The sequence below is a fragment of the Oncorhynchus clarkii genome, chromosome 10 (assembly GCF_045791955.1).
Source record: "Oncorhynchus clarkii lewisi isolate Uvic-CL-2024 chromosome 10, UVic_Ocla_1.0, whole genome shotgun sequence".
NCBI lineage: Eukaryota > Metazoa > Chordata > Actinopteri > Salmoniformes > Salmonidae > Oncorhynchus > Oncorhynchus clarkii.
Window position 1 is genome coordinate 6,143,578 of NC_092156.1, and position 17,264 is coordinate 6,160,841.

A 17,264-nucleotide genomic window follows, 5' to 3' on the forward strand; every position below is an offset into this window, starting at 1 on the left:
CTTAGGGACAGTCAACATGTACGTCTCTACTGCTTAGGGACCGTCAACATGTACAGTGGGGCAAAAAAGTATTTAGTCAGCCACCAATTGTGCAAGTTCTCCCACTTAAAAAGATGAGAGGCCTGTAATTTTCATCATAGGTACACTTCAACTATGACAGACAAAATGAGAAAAAAAATCCAGAAAATCACATTGTAGGATTTTTAATTAATTAATTTGCAAATTATGGTGGACAATAAGTATTTATTTATTATCCAGAGAGACTCACAAAAGCAATAATGGCGAAGAGCTCAAGGGCACAGCGACAGGTTTTTCACCTGGTCGGCATGGGGATTTCAATCCAGCGACATTTGGTTACCGGTTCATCGCTCTTAACCGTTAGGCTACCTGCCCGCCCCTAGATAACCTGATTCATTAGCTGTCTCCCAGCTCAGAACGCATGAGTCTGTCAGACTGGCGGAGTTTTGAAGGTCAACCAGACACGATGTGACTGGCTTCAATAACAGGAGCTCTTAGAGGAATGACAACCACAGTACGGGAGTGATGTAACACCTCTCTCTGGCTGTTCTACTAGGAGGCACAAAATATGAGACATATGTGAGTATGGTGCCTGACAAAAACAACCAGGTTAGGAGACAACATCCATCCACTGTATTGCGTGTGTGTACTGACCTTCACACTCACAGCCACCTCCCTTGGCACGGTTGGCAACTGCAGCGGTGTAGGAACGAGCGTCGAGGATAAGAAGCTTTTGTGGCGCAGTGTTGGCATCAGGGCCTGGGCATCCTGTTAGAGAGGAGTCTGAGGGAGGGAGAGAGGAGGTTTTAGATTTAGTGGTGGGGTGTGGAGGGGGTAGACAGGTAGACACAGAATGAGGGACGGCGAGAAAAAGAGATGGATGGCGCAGATAAACGACAGGTCGAGAGAATGAGAGATGGCGAGTTGGGAGAGAGCGAGGGAGAGATGGCGAGTTGGGAGAGAGCGAGGGAGAGACGGAGAGAGCGAGGGAGAGACGGAGAGAGAGAGAGGGAGAGACGGAAAGAGCGAGGGAGAGACGGAAAGAGCGAGGGAGAGACGGAGAGAGAGCGAGGGAGAAACGGAGAGAGAGCGAGGGAGAAACGGAGAGAGAGTGAGGGAGAACGAGGGAGACGGAGAGAGGGAGAGAGCGAGGGAGAGACGGAGAGAGGGAGAGAGAGCGAGGGAGAGAGCGAGAGGGAGAGAGGGCGAGGGAGAGACGGAGAGAGAGCGAGGGAGAGACAGGAGGGTTAAACAGAGAGAAGGGGTTAGGAACAGGGGCGTGATGATCGATAGTGCTGGCTCAGCTCGTCCCCTGTAGAAAATCAATATCTCCTCCTGATGATGACCACTGCAGCACTGCTTAGTAACATCTACCACAACGACGGGCGACAAACATCGCTAGGGGACGGTGATTGGTGGGCGGGGAAGAGCCTCATCATGCAGAAACATCTCAGATAGACATTTCTCACAAAATGTCTAGGGCCTGGATTCCCAATAGCATCTTAAGGCTAAGTTCATCTTCGAATCATAGGATCGCCTGACTCTGTCTGTCTTGTCTGTCTGTCTGTCTGTCTGACTCTAGGATCCTATGGTTCTAGCTTCGCCTTAAGATACTTGTGTCATACTGTTCTCTCTCCATGACAAGCAGTACTGATGCACCAAGTCTGCTACCAACAGGACCCGGAACAGCTTCTACCACCAAGCCATAAGCTCCCGAGTGGAGCAGTGGTCTAAGGTACTGCATCTCAGTGCAAGAGGTGTCACTACAGTCCCTGGTTCGAATGCACACTGTATCACATCCGGACGTGATTGGAAGTCCTATAGTGCGGTGCACAATTGGCCCAGCATCGTCCGGGTTTGGCCGTCATTGTTAATAGGAATTTTTGTTCTTAATTGACTTGCCAAGTTAAATAAAAGGTTAAATAAAATCAGACATCTGAATAGTTATTGAAACGATTACCCCGACTACCTGCATTGTCCCTCATATTTTATTCTACCGACTGTCCTCACACAGGCTCCACGACCCTCACCGGACTGTACCGGCCGACTGTCCTCACACAGGCTCCACGACCCTCACCGGACTGTACCGGCCGACTGTCCTCACACAGGCTCCACGACCCTCACCGGACTGTACCGGCCGACTGTCCTCACACAGGCTCCACGACCCTCACCGGACTGTACCGGCCGACTGTCCTCACACAGGCTCCACGACCCTCACCGGACTGTACCGGCCGACTGTCCTCACACAGGCTCCACGACCCTCACCGGACTGTACCGGCCGACTGTCCTCACACAGGCTCCACGACCCTCACCGGACTGTACCGGCCGACTGTCCTCACACAGGCTCCACGACCCTCACCGGACTGTACCGGCCGACTGTCCTCACACAGGCTCCACGACCCTCACCGGACCGTACCGGCCGACTGTCCTCACACAGGCTCCACGACCCTCACCGGACCGTACCGGCCGACTGTCCTCACACAGGCTCCACGACCCTCACCGGACTGTACCGGCCGACTGTCCTCACACAGGCTCCACGACCCTCACCGGACTGTACCGGCCGACTGTCCTCACACAGGCTCCACGACCCTCACCGGACTGTACCGGCCGACTGTCCTCACACAGGCTCCACGACCCTCACCGGACTGTACCGGCCGACTGTCCTCACACAGGCTCCACGACCCTCACCGGACTGTACCGGCCGACTGTCCTCACACAGGCTCCACGACCCTCACCGGACTGTACCGGCCGACTGTCCTTACACAGGCTCAACGACCCTCACCGGACTGTACCGGCCGACTGTCCTTACACAGGCTCCATGACTAGCCACCATGTTCACCAAGGTCAGGGTAACGGGTCCAGTTGATCTGCTTTTGGTGATTTGGCACCTTGACTTCTTAGGCACCGGTACAATGGTCATCACCTTCCAGGATTTTGGCACTGTACAGGTGCTCAGCAGGAGTTGAAACAGTCGTGTGAAGACACCCTTGAGCAAGTTGGCGCAGACCTTCAGGACTTTGCCCCGTGGTCCGTCTGGGCCCGGGTGCTTTGTGTGGCTTAATCATTAACAAGCCTCGTTCCCACCTCGTTCTCTGTTATCTGGACAGGAGAGGATTTGGGGATAATCTCACATATTTGTTTACATTCGTCTTTGAAATCAACGGTATCAAATCTTCCATGAAAACAGTTAAGGTCATTTACAAAGGCTGAACAGTCTGTTCTCTTTCCTTTCTCTTCCCACCATTGCATTAAGACCCGTCCCATGATTGTCTTGGATTGCCTGTACAGAACTTCTGCTCCACTTCATCCTTGAAATTTTACCCCCTTTTTCTCCCCAATTTCGTAGTATCCAACTATCTTGTCTCATCGCTACAACTCAGCTTGGGAGAGACGAAGGTCGAAAGTCATGCGTCCTCTGAAACACAACCCAACCAAGCCGCACTGCTTCTTAACACAGCACGCATCCAACCCGGAAGCCAGCCGCACCAATGTGTCGGAGGAAACACTGTGCACCTGGCGACCTTGGTTAGCGCACACTGCGCCCGGCTCGCCACATGAGTCGCTGGTGCGCGATGAGACAAGGATATCCCTACCGGCCAAACCCTCCCTAACCCGGACGACGCTAGGCCAATTGTGCGTCGCCCCACGGGACCTCCCAGTCACGGCCGGTTGCGACAGAGCCTGGGCGCGAACCCAGAGTCTCTGGTGGCACAGCTAGCGCTAGACCACTGCGCCACCTGGGAGGCCCACTTTCCATATTTTTTTACCTGAATTACTTTCCTTTCTCCATTACAGCATCAGTATCTCCGCTCAGGAATGAAAAATGTATTTTCTCCGAGGCACATTTTCAAGTCCTTAGACACCCAAGGCTTGTTGTAATGACAGTATCCTCACAGAACTGGATGTATGATGTAATGCTGTCTGTCACCTCGTGGGGGATCCCTGCGCGAGCCAAAAGTACACCTCCCAGTCTGTGACATCAAAGCAATCCTTGAGCTCCTCCCTACTCTCCTCTTTCCATACCGGAATAGATTTCTCTACAGGATTTTTCCAGAGTATCCCCTGCATCTCGGTAGGAGACGGTCTGATTCCTAGATGGGTGATCTGCACATCGCCTTCGAATGCGTCCTCTACGTTGCCATAACACTGATCCAAGGACACGAGTTGGACAAGTGACGTAATGTTGCAGTAGGAGAGGTGCGCGGAGAGAGAGCCTATTAAAATCCCCGAGCACAAATACTGTCTGGTCAGTTGATTGTGGAAAATGCAGCATTGAAAACAGTCTGTAATCCTGTCAGCAGCTTCCTTATTGTTAAATCCAGACACATAGACCAGAATAACGGTCATTTTCCAAAATCGCATGGTAGATATAGAATGATGTGAATGACACAAGGAGAATCTCATAGTCTCTGGTGCAGATTTCAAATCACATTACACTGCATGGCCCAAGTATTATCTACAAAGATACATGCCACCCCCCCACCCCCCTCCACTCCCGCCACTCCCCCACCTATTGATTGATGTGACATTGTTTTGTCTCCATCTGCTCTAAATGACAGTGCATCCATCACAATATTCACATCAATATGGTCCTGCTCGAGCCATGTTTCTGTCAAGCAGATTTAAAATGACTTCTCCTAAAGTCCTCTTCAAAATGTCGCCGCTAACTCTTCCTGTTTGTTATTTTAATGACGTCCCATTTGACAGTGGCATCACCGGCAGCGGGTGAAGTCCCCCCCCGTAATCTGTTCCTGATACCACCTCTAGAGCCTCGCTTCTACTTAGTTTAGCTTTTTTTGGGACTTTGTAGAACAACCATCAGGCAATGCTGTTTTTTTGGAGTGTGTTAGTTACACATGTCCTGACTCCCATTCCCACTGGGGGAAACAGACTGGGAACAAGTGCTGAGAACCAAGCTGAGTGAACGCTACAGCGTCCCTCTACCACAGCGTCCCTCTACCACAGCTACAGCGTCCCTCTACCACAGCGTCCCTCTACCACAGCTACAGCGTCCCTCTACCACAGCTACAGTGTCCCTCTACCACAGCTACAGTGTCCCTCTACCACAGCGTCCCTCTACCACCCCTCTACCACAGCTACAGTGTCCCTCTACAACAGTTCCAATAAACTTAGTGTGATCCTGGGACTCCACTAACCATCAATAACCAGACATCACAAAACCAGAGCAGTACCCTCTATTCTCTCTACCCTCTCTTCTCCTCCTCTCTCTACCCTCCCCTCTCCACCCTCTCATCTCTACCCTCTCTACACCATACCCTCTCCCCTCCTCTCTCTCTCTCCTCTCCTCTCTCTACCCTCTCCTCTCCTCTCACTACCCTCTCCTCTCACTACCCTCTCCTCTCACTACCCTCTCCTCTCACTACCCTCTCCTCTCACTACCCTCTCCTCTCACTACCCCCTCCTCTCACTACCCCCTCCTCTCACTACCCCCTCCTCTCCTCTCACTACCCTCTCCCCTCTCTCTACCCTCTCCTCTCCTCTCCTCTCACTACCCTCTCCTCTCACTACCCTCTCCTCTCACTACCCTCTCATCTCACTACCCTCTCATCTCACTACCCTCTCATCTCTCTACCCTCTCCTCTCTCTACCCTCTCCTCTCTCTACCCTCTCCTCTCTCTACCCTCTCCTCTCTCTACCCTCTCCTCTCTCTACCCCCTCCTCTCACTACCCCCTCCTCTCACTACCCCCTCCTCTCTCTACCCTCTCCTCTCCTCTCTCTACCCTCTCCTCTCCTCTCTCTACCCTCTCCCCTCCTCTCTCTACCCTCTCCCCTCCTCTCTCTACCCTCTCCCCTCTCTCTACCCTCTCCTCTCCTCTCACTACCCTCTCCTCTCACTACCCTCTCCTCTCACTACCCTCTCCTCTCACTACCCCCTCCTCTCACTACCCCCTCCTCTCACTACCCTCTCCTCTCACTACCCTCTCTCTCTCTCCCTCTCACTACCCTCTCCTCTCACTACCCTCTCCTCTCACTACCCTCTCCTCTCACTACCCTCTCCTCTCACTACCCTCTCCTCTCTCTACCCTCTCCTCTCTCTACCCTCTCCTCTCTCTACCCTCTCCCCTCTCCAGGTTATTGCTGTTAATGAGAATGTCTTCTCTGTCTGTCTGTTTGTCTCGTAAAGTGAAGGCTGGTAGCATGTAACTTAAAGCCTGCTGGTAAAATGCATGATGATGAAGTGTTACTTCCCCAAGGTCAATAAATACGCCTACAAATCAGATCAGATCCTTACCAAAGTCGCTGTCAGAGCTGTCTGGGCCTTCCCCTCGGGGTTGGCTGCAGGCCAGGGCCTCACAAGTGAACCTGGTCCCGGGGTCCATGAGACAGGCCTTAGCGATGGATGTTACCAGGTACTCGTCCTCTGTGTTCCTCCAGCCCCACCAGCTGATCTCTGGTTGGCTGCAGCGAGCGATCACCGCCCCGTTCCTCTGGTGCCTGGTAGGACGGTAAGGAGAGGGTTGACAACTCAGTGTAGTATGGTGTGTGTGTGTGTGTGTGTGTGTGTGTGTGTGTGTGTGTAGTATGGTGTGTGTGTAGTATGGTGTGTGTGTGTGTGTGTGTGTGTGTGTGGTATGGTGTGTGTGTGTGTGTGTAGTATGGTGTGTGTGTGTGGTATGGTGTGTGTGTGTGGTATGGTGTGTGTGTGTGTAGTATGGTGTGTGTGTGTGTGTGGTATGGTGTGTGTGTGTGTGTGTAGTAGCGTGTGTGTGTGTGTGTGTGTGTGTGTGTGTGTGTAGTATGGTGTGTGTGTGTGTGTGGTATGGTGTGTGTAGTATGGTGTGTGTGGTATGGTGTGTGTGTGGTATGGTGTGTGTGTGTGTGTGTGTGTAGTAGCGTGTGTGTGTGTGTGTGTGTAGTAGCGTGTGTGTGTGTGTGTGTAGTAGTGTGTGTGTGTAGTAGCGGGTGAGTGTAGTAGTGTGTGTGTGAGTGTAGTATGGTGTGTGTGTATAGTGTGTAGTAGTGTGTGTGTAGAGTATGGTGTGTGTGTGTAGGTGTAGTAGTGTGTACCTACCTATAGACGACCACAGGGATTCTATTGGAGGATCTGAAGGAACCCACACTCTCCAGCTCCTTGTCTGTGATCCACACTGGGACCAGCAGCTGCTGGGGATAGCTGGAGCACAGCCTGGCAGGAGAGGAGAGAGGTTAGGATATAGACACCAGGAGAGGAGAGAGGTTAGGATATAGACACCAGGAGAGGAGAGAGGTTAGGATATAGACACCAGGAGAGGAGAGAGGTTAGGATATAGACACCAGGAGAGGAGAGAGGTTAGGATATATACACAGTGAAGAGGAGACTCTGGGATGCTGGCCTTCTCGGCAGAGTTGCAAAGAAAAAGCCATATCTCAGACTGGCCAATAAAAATAAAAGATTAAGATGGGAAAAGAACACAGACACTGGACAGAGGAACTCTGCCTAGAAGACCAGCATCCCGGAGTCGCCTCTTCACGGTTGACGTTGAGACTGGTGTTTTGCGGGTACTGTTTAATGAAGCTGGCAGTTGAGAACTTGTGAGGCGTCTCTTTCTCAAACTAGACACTCTAATGTACTTGTCCTCTTGTGAACCGGGGCCTCCCACTCCTCTTTCTAATCTGGTTAGGGCCAGTTTGTGCTGTTCTGTGAAGGGAGTAGTACACAGCGTTGTACAAGATCTTCAGTTTCTCAGAACAAGAATAGGCTGATGAGTTTCAGAAGAAAGTTCTTTGTTTCTGGTCATTTTGAGCCTGTAATTGAACCCACAAATACTGATGCTCCAGATACTCAACTAGTCTAAAGAAGGCCAGTTTTATTGCTTCTTTAATCAGAACAACAGTTTTCAGCTGTGCTAACATACTTACAAAAGGGTTTTCTAATGTTCAATTAGCCTTTTAAAAGTTATAAACTTGGATTAGCTAACACAACGTGCCATTGGAACACAGGAGTGATGGTTGCTGTTTTAATGGGCCTCTGTACGCCTATGTAGATATTCCATTAAAAATCAGCCGTTTCTAGGTACAATCGTCATTTACAACATTAACAATGTCTACACTGTATTTCAGATCAATTTGATGTTATTTTAAATGGACGTTTTGTGTTTGTTTTGCTTTTCTTTCAAAAAACAAGGACATTTCTAAGCGAAGCCCAAACGTTTGAACGGTAGTGTACATGGTATCAACACTGGCGAGCTCTAAAAGCCCCGAGATAAATAATAATAGACATATAAACACACACAGAAAAGCAGGGTCATTATCAAGATAGGGCGTCAAGACTGTTTGACGCCATTTTAGGTGAGAGTGTATTAGAGAGAGAGGGGTTTTTCCATTCTCAGATATCCAAAGTGAGATAAGCATCGCTTGGAGAAAACAGAGATATTCAGGAGGCTCTCCCTCAACGCTCAACATCATAGCAAATATGTTTCTAATCTATTTTTGACAATAATCTGTTCTGACAGCCCAACACAACACCATCTCCATGCCTCCTCTACTTTACAGGGCATTCAGAAAGTATTCAGACCCCTTGATTTTTTCCCCACATTTTGTTACATTACAGCCTTATTCTAAAATTGATTAAATTGTTTTTCCCTCACCTGAAATCTCCACACAATAACCCATAACGACAAAGCGAAAGCAGGTTTTTAGAAATGTTTGCTAATTTATAAAAAAAAATGACTGAAATTAGACATTTATATAAGTTTTCAGACCCTTTACTCAGTACCTTGTTAGCGATTAAAGTCTAGAGTATTTTTGGGTATGACGCTACAAGCTTGGCACATCTGAATTTGGGTATTTTGCCTGCTCAGCAAATCCTCTCCAGCTCTGTCAGGTTGGATGGGGAATGTTGCTGCACAGCCATTTTAAGGTCTCTACCAGAGATGTTAGATGGGGTTCAAGTCCGGGCTCTGGCTGGGCCACTCAAGGACATTCAGAGACTCCCTCCCTCCCTACTGTCTCTGTCCTCCATCCCTACTGTCCTCCCTCCCCCCTTCCCTACTGTCCTCCCTCCCTCCCCACTATCCTCCCTCCCTCCCTCCCTACTATCCTCCCCCCCCCCCTCCCTCCCTCCAACAGAGCTGTCACACAGATGATCAAGAGCCAAGTAATGACAGAGAGAGAAGAAGGTTTAAACACTGACTGGCACAGAAAATGCTCTTTGAAATGCTGAGTCACTCTCCCCATCCAGTCTGTTCCGTTAGCTAGTCTGGGACCGTTTGACAGCACAGACAGACGTGCCTGCTTAGGAGACTGTGAGCTGGCTAATTAAGGGGGTGGTGCTGTGTCGTACACGATGAGGCAGCAGTTTGATCATAAATCGTCCTGCTCCGCGTTGAGACTGGGGGGGGCCATGTGTCTGTGTGTGTGTGTCTGTGTGTGTGTGTCTGTGTGTGTGTCTGTGTGTGTGTCAGTGTGTGTGTGTGTCAGTGTGTGTGTGTGTCAGTGTGTGTGTGTCAGTGTGTGTGTGTGTGTGTCAGTGTGTGTCAGTGTGTGTGTGTCAGTGTGTGTGTGTCAGTGTGTGTGTGTCAGTGTGTGTGTGTGTGTGTGTGTGTGTGTGTGTGTGTGTGTGTGTCAGTGTGTGTGTGTGTCAGTGTGTGTGTGTGTGTCAGTGTGTGTGTGTGTGTGTGTGTGTGTGTGTGTGTGTGTGTGTGTGTGTGTGTGTGTGTGTGTGTGTGTGTGTGTGTCAGTGTGTGTGTCTCGTACTTGTATTTGAGGTTGATGTCAGACACTCTCCAGGCGTTCTGCATGTCAAAGCCCATCCTCTTAACCTCCATCTGCAGCCTCTGACGAACATGGTCACCTACACAGAGAGAGAAAGAGGACATGGTCACCTACACAGAGAGAGAAAGAGGACATGGTCACCTACACAGAGAGAGAAAGAGGACATGGTCACCTACACAGAGAGAGAAAGAGGACATGGTCACCTACACAGAGAGAGAAAGAGGACATGGTCACCTACACAGAGAGAGAAAGAGGACATGGTCACCTACACAGAGAGAGAAAGAGGACATGGTCACCTACACAGAGAGAGAAAGAGGTCACCTGTCTGAGGGAAAGGGAGGATGTGATATGAACACAATGGGTACAACGAGGGAACCAGAACCCTCAGTTAATTCATTCTTAAGCACAAAAATCGGTATATTCTCTGTGCATTACTGTGTATCCGCGGGCACACACACACACACACACACACACACACACACACACACACACACACACGTTTGTCTGTTAGGAGTGAAGTGATGAAGGCTATAAACAATTCAGTTCTCTGAGCCGTAAACTCAAAAACATATTGTCTGTCTGTCTGTCTGTCTGTCTGTCTGTCTGTCTGTCTGTCTGTCTCTGTGTCTGTCTGTCTGTCTCTGTGTCTGTCTGTCTGTCTGTCTGTCTGTCTGTCTGTCTGTCTGTCTGTCTGTCTGTGCGTGACTCTGACCTGGTCTACAGAGGTGTAGGTGCTGGTCCTCGTCATCAGTGCTGCTCCCCAGACACCAGGCGTGGTAGGCCAGGGCGAACAGATCCTCCAGCCTGCCAGGGTTGGCTATGGCCCGGTTCAGACGTCTCAGCCACTCCTGACACTGCTTGAACGTGGAGAAGTGGCATCTGAGGAGATAACAGAACAACAACAAAAAGGACAGGAAGTCAGAGGATGGTCAGGACCTTTAAAAGCATTATCACAGTTTCACCACATCATCACGGTTTCACCACATCATCACAGTGTCACCACATCATCACATTATCACCACATCATCACGGTTTCACCACATCATCACAGTCTCACCACATCATCATCAGTCTCACCACATCATCACAGTCTCACCACATCATCACGGTTTCACCACATTATCACCACATCATCACATTATCACCACATCATCACAGTCTCACCACATCATCATCAGTCTCACCACATCATCATCAGTCTCACCACATCATCATCAGTCTCACCACATCATCATCAGTCTCACCACATCATCATCAGTCTCACCACATCATCACAGTTTCACCACATCATCACGGTTTTACCACATCTTCACCACATCACCACAGTCTCACCACATCATCACGGTTTCACCACATTATCACCACATCATCACATTATCACCACAGTCTCACCACATCATCACAGTCTCACCACATCATCATCAGTCTCACCACATCATCATCAGTCTCACCACATCATCAGTCTCACCACATCATCACAGTTTCACCACATCATCACGGTTTTACCACATCATCACCACATCATCGCAGTCTCACCACATCATCGCAGTCTCACCACATCATCGCAGTCTCACCACATCATCGCAGTCTCACCACATCATCGCAGTCTCACCACATCATCACAGTCTCAGCACATCATCACGGTTTCACCACATTATCCCCACATCATCACGGTTTCACCACATTATCACAGTGTCACCACATCATCACAGTGTCACCACATCATCGACCATCGCGTGGACAGGAAGACAGAAGTCTCCGGGAAAAAGAAAGCCAGAAGGGGTTTGTGTAATTATTAATAACTCATGGTGTAATTGTGACAACGTACTGGAAGTCCTTTTTCCTTTTGTTCTTCCGATCTGAAATACCTCGCCGTCAAAATGGCGACCGCATTACCTCCCGAGAGAATTTTCTTCAGTCATCATCACTGCCGAGTATATCTCCCCCCCCCCCCCTCCCCTCCCCCGTCCCTCAAGTAACTACAATGGACTGTGTGTAAACTGGAAACCGCGGCGTTTATTGTAGCTAGGGACTTTAATAAAGGGAAGCTACCTCAATTCTATCAACACATCTCCTCTGCTACACGCGCAACACTGACCCTGTTGGAGCTAGAAACACCAGCAACACTGACCCTGTTGGAGCTAGAAACACCAGCAACACTGACCCTGTTGGAGCTAGAAACACCAGCAACACTGACCCTGTTGGAGCTAGAAACACCAGCATTACTGCCCTGTTGGAGCTAGAAACACCAGCAACACTGACCCTGTTGGAGCTAGAAACACCAGCAACACTGACCCTGTTGGAGCTAGAAACACCAGCAACACTGACCCTGTTGGAGCTAGAAACACCAGCAACACTGACCCTGTTGGAGCTAGAAACACCAGCATTACTGCCCTGTTGGAGCTAGAAACACCAGCAACACTGACCCTGTTGGAGCTAGAAACACCAGCAACACTGACCCTGTTGGAGCTAGAAACACCAGCATTACTGACCCTGTTGGAGCTAGAAACACCAGCAACACTGACCCTGTTGGAGCTAGAAACACCAGCAACACTGACCCTGTTGGAGCTAGAAACACCAGCAACACTGACCCTGTTGGAGCTAGAAACACCAGCAACACTGACCCTGTTGGAGCTAGAAACACCAGCAACACTGACCCTGTTGGAGCTAGAAACACCAGCAACACTGACCCTGTTGGAGCTAGAAACACCAGCATTACTGACCCTGTTGGAGCTAGAAACACCAGCATTACTGCCCTGTTGGAGCTAGAAACACCAGCATTACTGCCCTGTTGGAGCTAGAAACACCAGCAACACTGACCCTGTTGGAGCTAGAAACACCAGCATTACTGACCCTGTTGGAACTAGAAACACTAGCATTACTGCCCTGTTGGAGCTAGAAACACCAGCATTACTGCCCTGTTGGAGCTAGAAACACCAGCATTACTGCCCTGTTGGAGCTAGAAACACCAGCATTACTGCCCTGTTGGAACTAGAAACACTAGCATTACTGCCCTGTTGGAGCTAGAAACACCAGCATTACTGCCCTGTTGGAGCTAGAAACACCAGCATTACTGACCCTGTTGGAACTAGAAACACTAGCATTACTGACCTGTTGGAGCTAGAAACACCAGCATTACTGCCCTGTTGGAGCTAGAAACACCAGCATTACTGCCCTGTTGGAGCTAGAAACACCAGCATTACTGACCCTGTTGGAGCTAGAAACACCAGCATTACTGCCCTGTTGGAGCTAGAAACACCAGCATTACTGCCCTGTTGGAGCTAGAAACACCAGCATTACTGACCCTGTTGGAGCTAGAAACACCAGCATTACTGCCCTGTTGGAGCTAGAAACACCAGCATTACTGACCCTGTTGGAGCTAGAAACACCAGCATTACTGACCCTGTTGGAGCTAGAAACACCAGCATTACTGACCCTGTTGGAGCTAGAAACACCAGCAACACTGCCCTGTTGGAGCTAGAAACACCAGCATTACTGCCCTGTTGGAGCTAGAAACACCAGCATTACTGCCCTGTTGGAGCTAGAAACACCAGCATTACTGCCCTGTTGGAGCTAGAAACACCAGCATTACTGACCCTGTTGGAGCTAGAATAGAGCTAGAAACACCAGCATTACTGACCCTGTTGGAGCTACAATAGAGCTAGAAACACCAGCATTACTGCCCTGTTGGAGCTAGAAACACCAGCATTACTGCCCTGTTGGAGCTAGAATAGTGCTAGAAACACCAGCATTACTGCCCCTGTTGGAGCTAGAAACACCAGCATTACTGCCCTGTTGGAGCTAGAATAGAGCTAGAAACACCAGCATTACTGCCCCTGTTGGAGCTAGAAACACCAGCATTACTGCCCTGTTGGAGCTAGAAACACCAGCATTACTGCCCCTGTTGGAGCTAGAAACACCAGCATTACTGCCCCTGTTGGAGCTAGAAACACCAGCATTACTGCCCCGGTTGGAGCTAGAAACACCAGCATTACTGCCCCTGTTGGAGCTAGAAACACCAGCATTACTGCCCTGTTGGAGCTAGAAACACCAGCATTACTGACCATGTTGGAGCTAGAAACACCAGCATTACTGCCCTGTTGGAGCTAGAAACACCAGCATTACTGCCCTGTTGGAGCTAGAAACACCAGCATTACTGCCCTGTTGGAGCTAGAAACACCAGCATTACTGGCCTTGTTGGAGCTAGAAACACCAGCATTACTGACCCCGTTGGAGCTAGAAACACCAGCATTACTGCCCTGTTGGAGCTAGAAACACCAGCATTACTGGCCCTGTTGGAGCTAGAAACACCAGCATTACTGACCCTGTTGGAGCTAGAAACACCAGCATTACTGGCCCTGTTGGAGCTAGAAACACCAGCATTACTGGCCCTGTTGGAGCTAGAAACACCAGCATTACTGGCCCTGTTGGAGCTAGAAACACCAGCATTACTGACCCTGTTGGAGCTAGAAACACCAGCATTACTGCCCTGTTGGAGCTAGAAACACCAGCATTACTGCCCTGTTGGAGCTAGAAACACCAGCATTACTGCCCTGTTGGAGCTAGAAACACCAGCATTACTGGCCTTGTTGGAGCTAGAAACACCAGCATTACTGACCCCGTTGGAGCTAGAAACACCAGCATTACTGCCCTGTTGGAGCTAGAAACACCAGCATTACTGGCCCTGTTGGAGCTAGAAACACCAGCATTACTGACCCTGTTGGAGCTAGAAACACCAGCATTACTGGCCCTGTTGGAGCTAGAAACACCAGCATTACTGGCCCTGTTGGAGCTAGAAACACCAGCATTACTGCCCTGTTGGAGCTAGAAACACCAGCATTACTGCCCTGTTGGAGCTAGAAACACCAGCATTACTGACCCTGTTGGAGCTAGAAACACCAGCATTACTGACCCTGTTGGAGCTAGAAACACCAGCATTACTGACCCTGTTGGAGCTAGAAACACCAGCATTACTGACCCTGTTGGAGCTAGAAACACCAGCAACACTGCCCTGTTGGAGCTAGAAACACCAGCATTACTGCCCTGTTGGAGCTAGAAACACCAGCATTACTGACCCTGTTGGAGCTAGAAACACCAGCATTACTGACCCTGTTGGAGCTAGAAACACCAGCATTACTGACCCTGTTGGAGCTAGAAACACCAGCATTACTGACCCTGTTGGAGCTAGAAACACCAGCAACACTGCCCTGTTGGAGCTAGAAACACCAGCATTACTGCCCTGTTGGAGCTAGAAACACCAGCATTACTGGCCCTGTTGGAGCTAGAAACACCAGCATTACTGACCCTGTTGGAGCTAGAAACACCAGCATTACTGGCCCTGTTGGAGCTAGAAACACCAGCATTACTGGCCCTGTTGGAGCTAGAAACACCAGCATTACTGCCCTGTTGGAGCTAGAAACACCAGCATTACTGCCCTGTTGGAGCTAGAAACACCAGCATTACTGACCCTGTTGGAGCTAGAAACACCAGCATTACTGACCCTGTTGGAGCTAGAAACACCAGCATTACTGACCCTGTTGGAGCTAGAAACACCAGCATTACTGACCCTGTTGGAGCTAGAAACACCAGCAACACTGCCCTGTTGGAGCTAGAAACACCAGCATTACTGCCCTGTTGGAGCTAGAAACACCAGCATTACTGACCCTGTTGGAGCTAGAAACACCAGCATTACTGACCCTGTTGGAGCTAGAAACACCAGCATTACTGACCCTGTTGGAGCTAGAAACACCAGCATTACTGACCCTGTTGGAGCTAGAAACACCAGCAACACTGCCCTGTTGGAGCTAGAAACACCAGCATTACTGCCCTGTTGGAGCTAGAAACACCAGCATTACTGACCCTGTTGGAGCTAGAAACACCAGCATTACTGACCCTGTTGGAGCTAGAAACACCAGCATTACGTGGTAAAAGGCATCACAATCAAAGACATGGAAATACTTCTGATGTGTGTGTGTTTATGAGAGAGAAAGTGGGCTCTTAGTTCAGTTGAAAACTCAAGTCTTTACAACAACAACAAAAAAAAAACACAAAAAAAAGCCATCTAAATGTTTTTTGAGCCAAACCAGTCCTTAAGCAAACTTCATGACATCTGTTTTCCAACTCCGAGCAAAATAACAAAGAGGTCGTTCTCTCAACAGTTCTCACTAGTAGAAATATTGTGGAAAATCCATCCATCCACACACACACACAAACGAGACTATTCCCTAGTCTCCTTGTTTTAGAACTGAGCCTATAAACGCAGTTAAGTTTTAAAAAATTCGTTTTTTTTAAATGTCAAATCAATCAAACATAAATAAAAAATGAATACTATTATGAAAACAAATCTTATTTTTGATCTGGTAGAAAAACCTGATTCATGGGGCATCAACCTGACCAATCACCACAGGTCACTGGCCAGTGTAGTTATCAACCTGACCAATCACCATAGGTCACTGGCCAGTGTAGTTATCAACCTGACCAATCACCATAGGTCACTGGCCAGTGTAGTTATCAACCTGACCAATTGTTACGTTCCCCAGTTTGTGTTGTAGTTTGTGTACTTGCATGTGTTTATTTCAGGAAATGGCTTCCTGAAATCCCTCAAGCAGCTGATTGGTCGACTCCAGGGCTAATTGGAGAGCTGACCCCGCCCCCTCGTCAAGACACAGCTGTCTCCAGTTACATTCATTCTGAAGCTATATAAAAGCCAGTGTTCTGTTCAGGAGAGAGATTTTTGGAGGTAGGGATTGCTGAGAGAGATTTTGCTAGAGAGATTTGCTAGAGAGATTTGCTAGAGAGATTTGCTAGAGAGATTTGCTAGAGTTTTGCTGGGAGGTCATTGCTGAAAGTTGGTATGTTTTGTGAGTTTGTTGCTCAGATAGAGCTTAGTTGATGTCCTCTGTTTCTTAGTTTGTTTGTAAAATTGTGTAATATTCTGTTTCATTTGTTCCCAGGGGGGAAGGGGAAGGCACCTTGGGAGTGCTTAGGCAAGAGGCCCGCGGGCATACATATACCCGTAGTATATTCACTGTCTAGGCACACTAGGTAAGACCTGGGCGGACCCCCCCCTGTATTTTGGTTAGGGCACCAGGTGGTGCTAAATTAGGTAAGTGGTGGGTAGGCAGGTAAGATAGGAGAGGGGGGGGGGCTTTGAGATTTACTTTCTTTGCTTTGGTTCCGTCCAGCCCCTTTTCCCCATATTACCGTGTACAGGAATAAAGTCCTTGTAAAACGGTACCACATTCTGCCTGTTGTCATCCTTACTCGCACCTACAGTCCATACCTTTTTCACTTCACAGAGAGTTTAGTTGTAGCAGGGTGTTGCGTTCCCTCTTCATAGAGGCGTGCGTAACATAATGGGGGCTCATCCGGGATCTTTCCATTAAACCCACCGGACCCTGCTGCTCTGAGCTTTCTGTGGTTAGTGATTGAGGTGTGATGTTAGGTTGTGAGTTTGGATGACTTGTTTAGTTAGTGTGTTCAGTAGACTGCATTGTATAAGATGGCTGCCTCAGCCATCTCCAAGTTTTTT

General features: G+C 49.1%; 1 protein-coding gene across 12 annotated transcripts in view; it reads right to left on the bottom strand.

Annotated features, from left to right (window-relative positions):
* LOC139417938 (phosphatidylinositol-3,5-bisphosphate 3-phosphatase MTMR4-like) overlaps positions 1-17,264 on the bottom strand; it is a 109,529-nt gene that overhangs the window by 24,686 nt on the left and 67,579 nt on the right. For all 12 annotated transcript variants that reach the window (XR_011635256.1, XM_071166934.1, XM_071166943.1 and 9 more), the window contains 5 exons: positions 10,446-10,612; positions 9,716-9,812; positions 7,053-7,166; positions 6,273-6,475; positions 673-801 (listed from right to left, as the gene is read on the bottom strand). Coding sequence is in view for 11 of the 12 variants with exons in the window: in XM_071166934.1 (XP_071023035.1) it covers positions 673-801; positions 6,273-6,475; positions 7,053-7,166; positions 9,716-9,812; positions 10,446-10,612 (710 nt within the window). In the remaining variant the exon portion in view is untranslated. The remainder of the gene's footprint in view (positions 1-672; positions 802-6,272; positions 6,476-7,052; positions 7,167-9,715; positions 9,813-10,445; positions 10,613-17,264) is intronic.